Below are 12,309 nucleotides of genomic sequence, written 5' to 3'. Positions count from 1 at the left end.
ATTTAGAATTTTTAAAACTAATATATATATATATATAACATAACAGTATTTTAATCATTCTCTATAATAAGGGTATTGTAGTTATTTTTTATAAAAAATAATATTAATTTAGACCAGTTCAAGATTTGATTCACTATTTTTTGGTTAAATCAATTTGTCTAGCCTAATTTTGACAAAAATAACATGATTTAATCGATTATATATGTTAAATTTTAATTACTGAAAAACATCTTTAAAAAAAGACGTTTTAGACGACTTTATCTGAGTGACTCTCATTAAATTAAGATAAATTATATGGTAAAGATGTAAATTTATAGATTTTTTTTATAGGATGAAAGAGAGATTGAAAAAATTAGGATTCACATTTTAAACAATAATAAAATAATAAAAAATAACTATAAAAAGAATTTATATTCTCTCTGTACAACTTTAATATATATAGTAGAATGTCTCTTAAATTAAATGTACATAAAAGTTTGGGCAATTTACCCAAATAAATAAAGTAGATAAAATCTTTACTCAAATACACAAAACAGAAACATATTACGTGCATGTGCAATTTTTCATTTCTATGTAATTCGTGGGAAGCAACCACGGTTTCTAATTTTTACATAAATCGTGGCTGCCTAGGACGGATTATGATTGTTTTGTGTTGTGTGTAAACCGTGGCAAGTAGCCACGGATTACGAAGGGAAGAAGGAAGCCATAAACCGTGGCAGGCTCCCACGGTTTATGAAGATGGCTAGATGGTGATAAAACGTTGTGGGAGGGAGAGGGAGAGGGACTGATATACTGATCAGTAGTCAGTACTATCCATTAGAAGAGTTTCAGAATTTGAGTGGAAAAAAAGAAAAAAAAATTAATTTTTTTTATATCTTATTCGATAAAAACGTATCTAATATTTCTGGATTTTTTTATTAATGGTTTTAAAATGAATAATTAAGCTAAATTTTTTAGATCTTATTCAATAAAAATATATCTAACATATTAGTTCAAAATATGATCTCTTGTAGGGTTTTAGATGTGTGGGTTAATAATTAAAACCCTTAAAATTTATTTTTTGGATTTTAAAATTAAAATTTTTTATTTTACTGAATATAATTTTTGGATGTATATTTAAATGATAATCTTTTAATAATTAAAAATGCTAGAACTAAAACAGAAATTTTAAATTTTAAATTTCAGTTTTATTTAGTTTGTATTTTGAATATGTATTTAATTTTAAAAAGATACTAAATCTATTTAAATGTGTTTATTTCAATTTTTTTTAAATTATTATAATAAAAAACTTAATAAAGAATCACATTTAAAGGATTCCTTAGTCTTCAAAAGTCTCTTTTATCTTAATATTTTGGGAATTAAAATGCTTCTGAAAAATCACTAGAGAAGAAAATATATAAATTTAAACTTCTGTAAATATGAAGTTGATATACAATATATTTCATATTCAAGTAATAAAGTTTTAAATCAAGAATCCTTTAAAGATTCATTGTTTAGTTACTATTTTTATTTTATACACGAGTTTATATTAAGCAGAATACTCATCCCAATCCAAAATCAAATCATGTCCCCATTGACAATAAATACGCCATTGGTATTTAAACTTTATAAAAAAAAAAATTCCATTCCTGAAGGCTTCTATTCTATGTATGTAAAGAAAGTGTAGTTCAACTCATGTATATAGCATGCTAATGGTGCTAACTGCTAATGCAAATAAACTTCAATCAGAATTATGTTCTTTCACACTATATTAAGCAAACAAAATTTAATAGGAACCCACTCACTCATCATATGATTGAGATTCTGTCTTTTTTTTTTCTTTTTTTTCACTCAAATTCTGAAACTCTTCTAATGGATAGTACTGACTACTAATCAGTATATCAGTCCCTCTCCCTCTCCCTCTCACAACGTTTTATCACCATCTAACCATCTTCATAAACCGTGGGAGCCTGCCACGGTTTATAGCTTCCTTCTTCCCTTCGTAATCCGTGGTTACTTGCCACGGTTTACACACAACACAAAACAATCATAATCCGTCTTAGGCAGCCACGGTTTATGTAAAAATTAAAAACCGTGGTTGCTTCCCACGGATTACATAAAAATGAAAAATTGCACATGCACGTAACATGTTTCTGTTTTGTGTATTTGAGTAAAGATTTCATCTACTTTATTTATTTAGGTAAATTGCCCTAAAAATTTGTTATTTTAATGCTTCTGCTTGTGTTATAGGTCGGTAGTCGTTACGCCTTTCTAACTTATATGCCCCAAATATGCATGGGTGATGATGCTTATTTTTCACCAATTTGGGCGAAATAAGAATCTAAAAAAATAATAATAAACTATCAAAAATATATCAAATTTTGTTATCAATAAAAACGTTTTTAAATAATTAAAAAATATGATAAAAATATTAAAAAATATTTATTTTTTGTAAATGACAAATAATTTTTATATTTGATAAATCGTTTATACTTTATACATTTGATCTAAAATTTTATAGAAATATTTAAATAAATATTTAAAAATACACAAAAAGAATATTTTTAAAAATATTATTGATTATTGACAAATAAATTATAAAAAAATATATACTTAATAAAAAATTATCAAATTTTAAAGATAAAATATCTCATTTTTTTAATCATATTTTATAAAAAATGTATCAAAATTTTATTTTTAAATTTTTTTTGAGAATACATATTTAATGTTAGACATTTTTATCGCATTTTTTAATTATTTAATGATATTTTTGTTGATAACAAAATTATTAGAGCATATTTTTTTTTGTGGTTTATTCAAATCAAGCCTGAGTATTAAATTAATGTTCTAATGGTTATAGGGGATAAAGTTTGCTTTTGTTCATGCATGAATTGGCAATTCCATTGGTAGTTATGTTGATCATGTAATGTAACACATTGCTTGCATATTACTTAATTTGTGCGTCATAATCACCTCTTATTGGAACTTTTTTTTTTTCTTTTTCCGAATACTGGCATAAAGTTTAAAATAGTAAAAGAATATTGTGTGTTAATTAGAATAAAGATAAAATCATATAAAACTAAAAGGAAAAGTTTAGGGCCAGCAACTTTATTAAATTTTGGCCAGTATATAATTAGAAAAAAAAAGTGAATCATTTGATGAAATCTCACACCAATCTTATACCATTAAAATCGTTATTAATAACTATTTAATGGCTACAAATCACAAAATTGCTGGCCTAGCATTCCTCTTTTTGGTGCTTAAAATTCTATTTGCCTTAAAGATAGAATGCTTTCGAAAATTCTAGTGTATATTGGTTTCTTTGGCATCAGATTCTAACCAAAAGTGATTCTAAAGGAAGCTAATGCACCTGAAATCACATGTAATACGTTTGTTAATTTTTTTTAATCATTACTTCTCATAGATTCATGTTGACACCTTGACTTTAAATTATTGCTAACCAGTAACTACACATATATATGCTTGCGTAGCGAATAACTTGACCAAAGAAATATTCATGGCAGATCTAAAAATTTTATAAGAGGGTCAAATTAAATACAAAATAAATTAAAATATAATGTAATAAAAAATTAACAAAATATAATTTATAGTATATAGGTCAAAATTAATAATTATATTATATAAGAATTAATATTCAACTATACATACTTTAAGATTTTGGTTTTTTTAAATTTGGTCTGCAATATTTCATATAACTAAAATTATCAATTTATCATCTGAAAGTAAAATTTAAAACATTTTCTTTTTCAACCTATACAATCATATAATTTGCTAAAAGTTTGTTTTTCATCTTGTTTTAAAATATTATTTTAATAATTTTTATTGTTTAAAAAATCTATTCAATTGTTTCTGTTGTCATAGAAAGAATCAAAATAAATTTTTTTTATAATTATTACTTTTTACATTAATTCAAACCTATATTTTTTAATAACTTTTCAATTATTTATATATTTATACGCTTTTATTATTTTTTAAACTTTTGTTAGTTACTACTAATATATTATAATAACATTATAATTTATATATATTAAATTACTAACTTGTAAATTTCTTTTAGTGTGTAATATATAAAAATATATTTAATCTATAATATATATATATATTTTATATATATATATATATATATATATAATAAATTAATAGTGCTAATTTTTTAAAAAAAAAATTGGAGAACCATGGTCACCTTAGATCTCTCTTGGATCCGCCACTGGAAATATTAATATTCTAAAAATATTTAAATTTTTTAATTTATTAATTTTCTGTTTTATAATAATTGATTATCACTAATACAAAATAACAAATTGCTAATAATAATAATGAAAAAAAAACATTGAAGATCCTCCACAATGATATCATGTGGTGCACTTATTTTTAAGCCACACAAAACCATGTTGGCATTTAGTAATGATTGTTGTTCGTTAATTAGTTATTTTATTTTATAACTTTTTTTCAATCACTTTTCGTACTTCTATTGGGTTGGTAATTACGTCCTCTATATTTATTTCTTCCAAAAAAAAAAACGAAAAAAAAATCCACACGCAAACTAAATATCTTCAAACTTAGTGTTAGTCAAATAAAATTGATGGGTGAATAAACAATATTAATAACACGTACATAATGCATCCAGGCGGCATACAGCGCAATTTCATAAGCAATACGACTTCTATAATTATAATATCATATCATATTAATATGTTACTGCTCATCAAGTTAAGATTAAAATGAGATGATGGCGAATAATTAATTGCAAGTAAACATTTTAGTCAGGATAGTCACCGTGTCTCCTTATATAATATACATGTTAGAGATGAATAGATTAAAAGAAGAAATGAAGAAAAATATTTCATAAATTTAACATGTTAGCACTTAATTAGAATTGTCGACTTTATAAGTAATGGAAATAATGGAGGGACTAATGCAACCAACTTAAAATTTTTTTAAGAATAAATTTGATTAAAAAAAATTTTCAGAGAACAATTTGAAGAATGAATAATTTTTCAAGGACGAATTTGATCATTTACTTTTATTTGTCTCGTACTGACGTGTTTTGTTATAAAGCGGAACAAAGCATAACGGAACGAATAGAGATCAACATATATCTGTTTACGTGCATATATAATATAAATAAATACACATGTATACTTGTTTTACTCGAGTTTTTGTTCCATTGTTAACAACAAATAAATCAACAATTTTCGAATTTTGTTTCACAATCTTAATTTAAGGAGCAGAAACGACTCCTTTTGTGGATGTCTTAATATCTCAATTGTAGTTTCGAAAATAAAATTAAAGATGAAAAGAAAACATGCAAGGTACCGGAAGCAAAGTAAAATGCAAAAATTAAAACAAAAGAACGTAAAAGAGAAAAGGACGTAAAATTAGAGGAATTTTATTAATAAAAACTGGAAAAAAGCAAACTACAAATGTTTGGGTTCAGAGGAATTACTTAAGATTCCCAATTTTACTCTGTGATGCCAAGGGGCTGAGAGCGTTTTTGGGTTTTTAAGTGTTTTCCAAGAAGAACCGAACTGATTACAATGTTTTCCTAAAGCTCTATTTATAGACTAGCCTAATATCAGTTAACAGTTACCATTTGTACACTACTTGCAGAAAATTTGAATTTCTTGTAACTGTTCCCGCACTTCTTGCTTGATGTTAATTTCAAAATTTAAATAAATAACCAACTATCAAATGATCTAATTTAATTTAAAATATATATAAATATTATATATAGGAACATTACCAAATAACTAATTATTTCTTTTTATAATTTTCTTATAAAAATTATATTTTGTCTAATATAATGTCCCCCAAAATTTTTCACTTAAAGTCATACAAGGATTGAAAGTGAAAAAATTTTGTTGTTTATAATAATAAAAAAAGTATATACAAACGTATGTTTATTTATTTATTTATTAATTATTATTATTATTATTATTATTATTATTATTATTATTATTATTATTATTATATAAATGATAACAATAGTTGATAATGATGAAATTTTGAAACACCATTTAGAAAGTATATAAGAGTATTGTACTCTTTTTCCTTTTCTTTGTTATTTTGTTTATTTATTTAAATTGGCTAAACAAAAAGTGAAATTACAGAGTCCTCTTATCTTCTTGTGGTACATGTGAGAAAGATAATACGCTAGTGTTAAATTTTTTCTTCAACTCTGTACCCCACGTACTCTCCCAAATTTTATCTAATACGATTGGCTTTTTCTGTTCACAAGGGTTTGATTATACCTAATTTTTTCAATATTCCAAGTAAGGTTTTACTGCTAGCTCCATCTTTATTTTTTCTTTTCCATTAATGATTGTGAAGAATCCTAACCCCAAAAATGACTTCTAAGTAACCATTGTATTATTTATGAGTACTCGAATCTTACTCTGAAGAACATTTTTTTTAGCTTGTTTGTTGATCGTTGACAACCTCAGCATCCAATACTTGAATTTTTCAATCTGCATTATTATGGCAACCTCAAGGAACCATCCGTCACTTGCCAGAGAAAGACCACAACATCAATTTGACTCCTTTTGCTAATTTTTAAATTGGTCTTACCCAGCTAAGGTTACACAAAAAGAAAGCATTACTATTTGGTCACAGTTCTTAACTCCCCAATTATTTTTTGCTGGATTCCCGGGTGAGGATGACCTAAGAACAGTGGTCTATATGCCAAATGCCGTCTCAAGACAATTTGGATTAGCTCAGGCCATTTCATCTCCTTACCATCTTCAAGAGTCACAATCTTTGCATGACAAAGCTATTTCACTAGAAGATCTGCTGCGCATTCAGAAAGATAATGCTGCGCGGAGGAATAAATTCCACTTGTTCCCTTTCAAGCCTTGTCCATTGACCACCTATTCATTCTTTTCTTGGTGGAAAAACTATTACTCCTCTATTGAAGTTGCTTTCAGTACTTGCTGTCAAAGGATGACCACTGTTCTTGTAATGCAATAAGTGAAAATAGCAAAAAAGGGTAATTACCACTAAACTATTTGCTCATTTTATTATTATTATTATTATTATTATTATTATTATTAGTTAGGGTAATTTTCTCTATTAGTAACATGTCCTCTCTGTGTTGTTGCTATTAATTTTTTTCATGCACTATGTCTTCTAAGGTTATCACAATGGCACCTGTTTTAATTATTTTAATTATTATTATTATTATTATTATTATTATTATTATTATTATTATTATTATTATATATATTATTACAGAGAACACAACTACCCCATTTGCCGCAAATCCTCTTTTGAGAAAGTCTTCTAGTAAGCTTGTAGGAAAAAAGAAATACAATTTTAATTGTTCCAACCGTCGGGTAAAAAGAAGACTTAAACCAATTGAAGTTTCAATATCTTCAAGTAGTAATGATAAGAATGATACATCAAATACATCTAATGACAATCTTGATGGACTGGTAATCTCTCAACACAATGAAAGGGACAACAAGAACACCTCGTCAAGTGATGAATCAGTCAGTAAATTCTCTTCGGAAGAAGATGTCAATGCTCTTAGCCCCAGTGACCGGCTTGCTTCTCAGGTATTTTTATATATTTTCACATCTTCCATATTGAAATAACATCATCTTAAAGAACTTACATGGTGATGATACTTCTCATGCTGAGTCCCCTTTTTATTACCTTTGTCCTCATTTCACTTTTTGATTTAGGTCACTGTGACTCCTACCATTTCTTTGATCGTGCCTAATACTGAAAATATGATAGCTGCCACATCTAATAAGCCTATACCCAAAACCAATGCAAATAAGGTATGACATGTCCTTTGGCCTGATGGTTGGTATCTCTTTCTTGTATCTTCTTTATTTTTATGTTAACATTTGCCTTTGCATTTTTTGTCTAGCTTCAAAATTCTGAAATTCCCCCAAGTGAGTGGTCAGAAAAACAAATACCCATCACTTCCATCCATGCTCAGACCCCTAATGTGGTGAATAATTTATTGGCTGATTTAGAAACTCTAAATGAAGCATATGCATGTAGCATGGATACACAGAAGGCTATAGTTGAATCTTGTTCTACCATTCAAAGTCACCCTTCAACAGAGTAGCCCCATACTACACCTCCCACAACCAAGATTGTTGACAATTCCATCCTACTTCCATTAAGCCAACAACTCAGTGTCATTCTATCCAAACCTGTTTTGACACTTGTTACGGATCCGCAGTTTAAGGCTCAGCTTTTTGATATTCTTCAAACTTTTTCAACTACACCACATCCTGAGACTATTGATCCTTTGTTGGCTTGCTTGCGGAAGGTTTATGAGGATCTTTATGCCAAATTTTCAGATTCTCAGGCAGCCATCTCATCGTGTCAACAATTAACTGAATCTCTTTCTAAACTGAAACAAGACACCTCCTCTTTTGAGGCTGTCAAAGCTACCCTGGCTGCCCATATTACAAAAGCTAAAGATCGGGCTCATGAGCTATCTGAGGAGATTCGAGACTTAGAATAACAGCTGACTGTCAAGAGAGGAGCAAAAAGTAGGATGGATGCTGCTTTGATAAAGAATGAGGCTCAATTTACTAAAGCAAGTAGCATGCTTGACAGTAGCAATGCAGCCTTACAGTCACTTGAAGAGAAGATTCCCTCCTCACAGGAAGCTGCCAAAGAAGCCAGGAACTTCCAAACCGCTCTCCAAGCTGAAGTTATTCGCTTGAAAGAGATCTTTGAAACCTAGTCTTGCATTTCTTATGTGAACCTTTGTGATTTTAATATGTGTCTGCAATCTTCACTTTTTGAACTTTTAGAATTTTGTTTATTATTCGCTTTTGAATGCACTCTATCCTTATTTTGGAGATTGGACACTTGCTATTTTTTTTTCTTTGGACACTTCAACTGGATATTTTCGTGTCCTTAAACATGTGGAATGTTTATCTCATGTATGCCTGGCCTATATATCTTTAAATATTTGCCATTTATTGAAGGAATTCTTCTTCCTGATCCGATTTCAATAATCTTATAGGCATTTCCAGAATAAACTTTGTCAACTACATAAGGTCCTTCCCAAGTTGGAAGCCACTTACCATAAGTTTTTGACTTTTTTTCTATAGGCAAAATTGTTTTCCACACTAAATCTCCAACTACAAATGTCTTTGCTTTAACACGGCGGTTGTATGATTTTGACATAATCTCTTTTTGTCGAATCACCCGCTCTAAAGCTCTCAACCTTTCGTCATCTAGTTCATTGAGCTCATCATGCAAAGAATTCCAATAATCTACTACTGGTATCTCGTCTTGTCTAGCCACCTTTACACTTTGCAGATTAATATCAATTGGCAACACCGCATCATGACCGTAAACTAACTTATACGGGGTGGTTCCAGTAGAACCTCTTGGAGAATTTTGGTAAGCCCAAAGAACTTGACTGAGAGTTTGGTGCCAATTTCTTGGCTGCCTTCCAATGTGTTTTTTTAATTAATGCAATCAAAATTTTATTCGCTGCCTCCACTTGTCCATTGGCTTGGGCATAATATGGTGTAGAAGAAAGTATTTTTATATCCCTAGATTTGGCATATTCCATGACCTTTTTCTCTATAAACATGGTTCCTTGATCAGTGGTAATAGACAGAGAAATTCCAAACCTATGCACAATATGCTCCTCAATAAAATCTATTATTTCATTGTGAGTCACCTCCCTTAGAGGGATAGCCTCTACCCATTTAGAAAAATAATCAACACCAACCAAAATGAACTTATGACTTTTAGAAGAAGGTGGGTGAATCTGTCCGATAAGATCTAGAGCCCAACCTCTAAATGGCCATGGCTTAATTATAACATGCAGTTCTGACGCTGGAATATGTTGAAGGCTTCCATGTTTTTGGCATTCTTCACAGGACCTGGCATAATTTATACAATCTCTTTGAATAGTTGGCCAATACAATCTTCTCCTATTTATCACCCATTTCATTTTTTTTCCTGATTGATGGGCACCACAAATTCCCTCATGCACTTCAGCAAGAGCCAAATACGCTTCTTTTTCTCCCAAACATGTCAAGAGGTTTTCATCAACAGATTTCTTAAACAAGACATTACTTATTAGAACATAACTTTGAGCCCTATATTTAAGTTTTCTATCGACACTAAGACTTGGATTTTTTAAATATTCTACAATTGGTACTCTCCAATCTTCTGGGTCTAGTTTTTCTAATGACAACATTTCTCTTTCTCTCAAAGGCATAAATATGTCCTTTATCCTTACCAATTTTTCTAGTGTTGAGGGCTTGATCTTATATCTTGAAGCAATTTGAGCTAATTCATTTGCTTCTTGATTTAACTCCCTTGGAACATGCCTTAAAATGACATTATCAAATTTACTCAACAACTCTGTAGCCACATTGAAATACTTTCTTAAATTTTCACTAACACATCTATATTCAAGTGATACTTGACGGGCTACAAGCTGTGAATCTCCAAAAATTTCCACATTTTTAACTCCTCTTTCTAATAATAATTCTAGTCCCATTATTAATGCTTCATACTCTGTCTCATTGTTGGAACATGAATAATTCAATTCAAAGAGGAATTTGCTTGACTCGCCACTTGGAGAAATAATTAAAATTCCTATACCAACACCACCCATATGACATGAACCGTCAAAATATAATTTCCAAGGCACCAAACCAACGAAACCCAGTAAACTCTCATCAATGTCAATACAAGGATGATCAACCTGGAAATCAGCTAGAACCTGACCCTTAACGGCTCTTGCAGGAACAAAATGTAAAGAAAATTCCGTTAAGGCCAGCATCCATTTTCCTAGTCTACCATGCAATATTGGAGAAGACAACATATATTTAAGAACATCAAACTCAGAAATTACATAAACATTCCTAGGAATTAGATAGTACTTAAGTTTTAAATAAGAAAAATATAAAGTTAAACAAAGTTTCTCAATTGGAGAATAACGGCTCTCAACATCATTTAGCACACGACTTAGATAATAAATCACTCTCTCGTTGCCATTCTCATCTTCTTGAGCCAGCATTCCACTTTTAAGGATTGGAAATGAGAAATAAGTGAAGAAATAATTATAAGAAAATATAATTTCAATTTTTTCAACTTGATCAGAGGCGCAAAAACCTTGGTTTTTCCTGACAGATTGGAAATGAACCTTCTGAGGTAATTGACCTTCCCTAAAAATGCTTGTAGTTGCTTTTTGTTTGCTGGAGGGGGAGCCTCTAGGATAGCCTTTGCCGTATTTTTGTCAATTTTAATCCCTTTTTTCTGCACCAAGAAACCAAGAAAATTCCCTGCACTCACACCAAAAGTACATTTTAAGGGATTCATTTTCAACTTATGCTTTCTCATTCTTTCAAATGTTTTTTTTAAGTTTTCTAGATGCTCTTTTTTAGCATTTGATTTGACAACCACATCATCAACATAAATTTCCATAAAATTTCCAATAAATTCATGAAAAATTTTATTCATCGCCCTTTGATAAGTTGCACCAGCATTTTTTAGTCCAAATGGCATCACAACCCATTCAAAAGTTCCTAAAGCACTTGGACACCTAAATACTGTTTTTGACACATCTTCTTCAGCTATGTATATTTGATTATAACCTGAATATCCATCCATAAAACTTAACATTTCATGACCAGCAGTAGAATCTATCAACATATCAGTTATAGGCATTGGATATTCATCTTTTGGTGTTGCAGAATTTAAATCTCTAAAATCAATGCAAACCCTTAATTTTTCATTCTTTTTCATGACAGGGACAATATTAGAAATCCAGTTGACATACCTTGCTGTTCTTATAAACTTAGCCTTAAGAAGTCTTTTAATCTCTTCTTTAATCTTCTGCACGACTTCAGGAGCAAATCTCCTTGGTGGCTGCTTGACAGGTTTAACATTGGCTTTCAATGGAAATTGATGTTCTACTAATTCACGACTCAAGCCTAGCATCTCTGCATAATCCCATGCAAAACAGTCGCAATATTCCTTCAAAATCTCCACCATTTCTTTTTTGAAATCATCAGGCAGCATCTTGCTCACATATGTTGGTCTAGGATAATCACCGTTACCAATATCTACTTCCTCCAAAGGATCCTGCACTTCAAACTTTTTTACAGTGTCAGTGTTATTTTTTTTCAAAATCTAAGGACCATTATCATATATACAATCATAAGGTACACTGTCAATGCACCCTTCTCTGTCTGCCATATAGGCTGACAGCCGAGCCAGTTGGCTCGTCAAGCTCATCTAAGTTTCTCCTGAGGCCGTATTTGCCCGGCCTTAGGGACCAAAATAAAATCATTTATATCTATTTTGCACATC

At 29.8% G+C, this 12,309-nt stretch overlaps 1 protein-coding gene across 1 annotated transcript; it reads left to right on the top strand.

The window, feature by feature from the left end:
• The first annotated feature begins 6,678 nt into the window (after window positions 1–6,678).
• On the top strand, window positions 6,679–8,914 carry LOC140179967 (uncharacterized). Its single transcript, XM_072220337.1, has 4 exons — window positions 6,679–6,922; window positions 7,231–7,553; window positions 7,683–7,781; window positions 7,874–8,914. The coding sequence occupies exons 1-4, from the start codon at window positions 6,679–6,681 to the stop codon at window positions 8,075–8,077; spliced, it is 870 nt and encodes a 289-aa protein (XP_072076438.1). The 3' UTR covers window positions 8,078–8,914.
• Window positions 8,915–12,309: the final 3,395 nt, after the last annotated feature.

This window comes from Arachis hypogaea, chromosome 16 (assembly GCF_003086295.3).
Source record: "Arachis hypogaea cultivar Tifrunner chromosome 16, arahy.Tifrunner.gnm2.J5K5, whole genome shotgun sequence".
NCBI lineage: Eukaryota > Viridiplantae > Streptophyta > Magnoliopsida > Fabales > Fabaceae > Arachis > Arachis hypogaea.
Note: the sequence above shows the minus strand (reverse complement) of the source record. Positions and strands in the feature narration are given on the sequence as shown.

Excerpts from the sequence above, each read along its gene's own strand:
- LOC140179967 (XM_072220337.1), top strand. The coding sequence starts at position 6,679 with ATGCCAAATGCCGTCTCAAGACAATTTGGATTAGCTCAGGCCATTTCA. Across the intron at positions 6,923-7,230 it reads CTCTATTGAAGTTGCTTTCA|AGAACACAACTACCCCATTT; the intron begins GTACTTGCTGTC and ends ATATTATTACAG. Across the intron at positions 7,554-7,682 it reads GTGACCGGCTTGCTTCTCAG|GTCACTGTGACTCCTACCAT; the intron begins GTATTTTTATAT and ends TTTTTGATTTAG.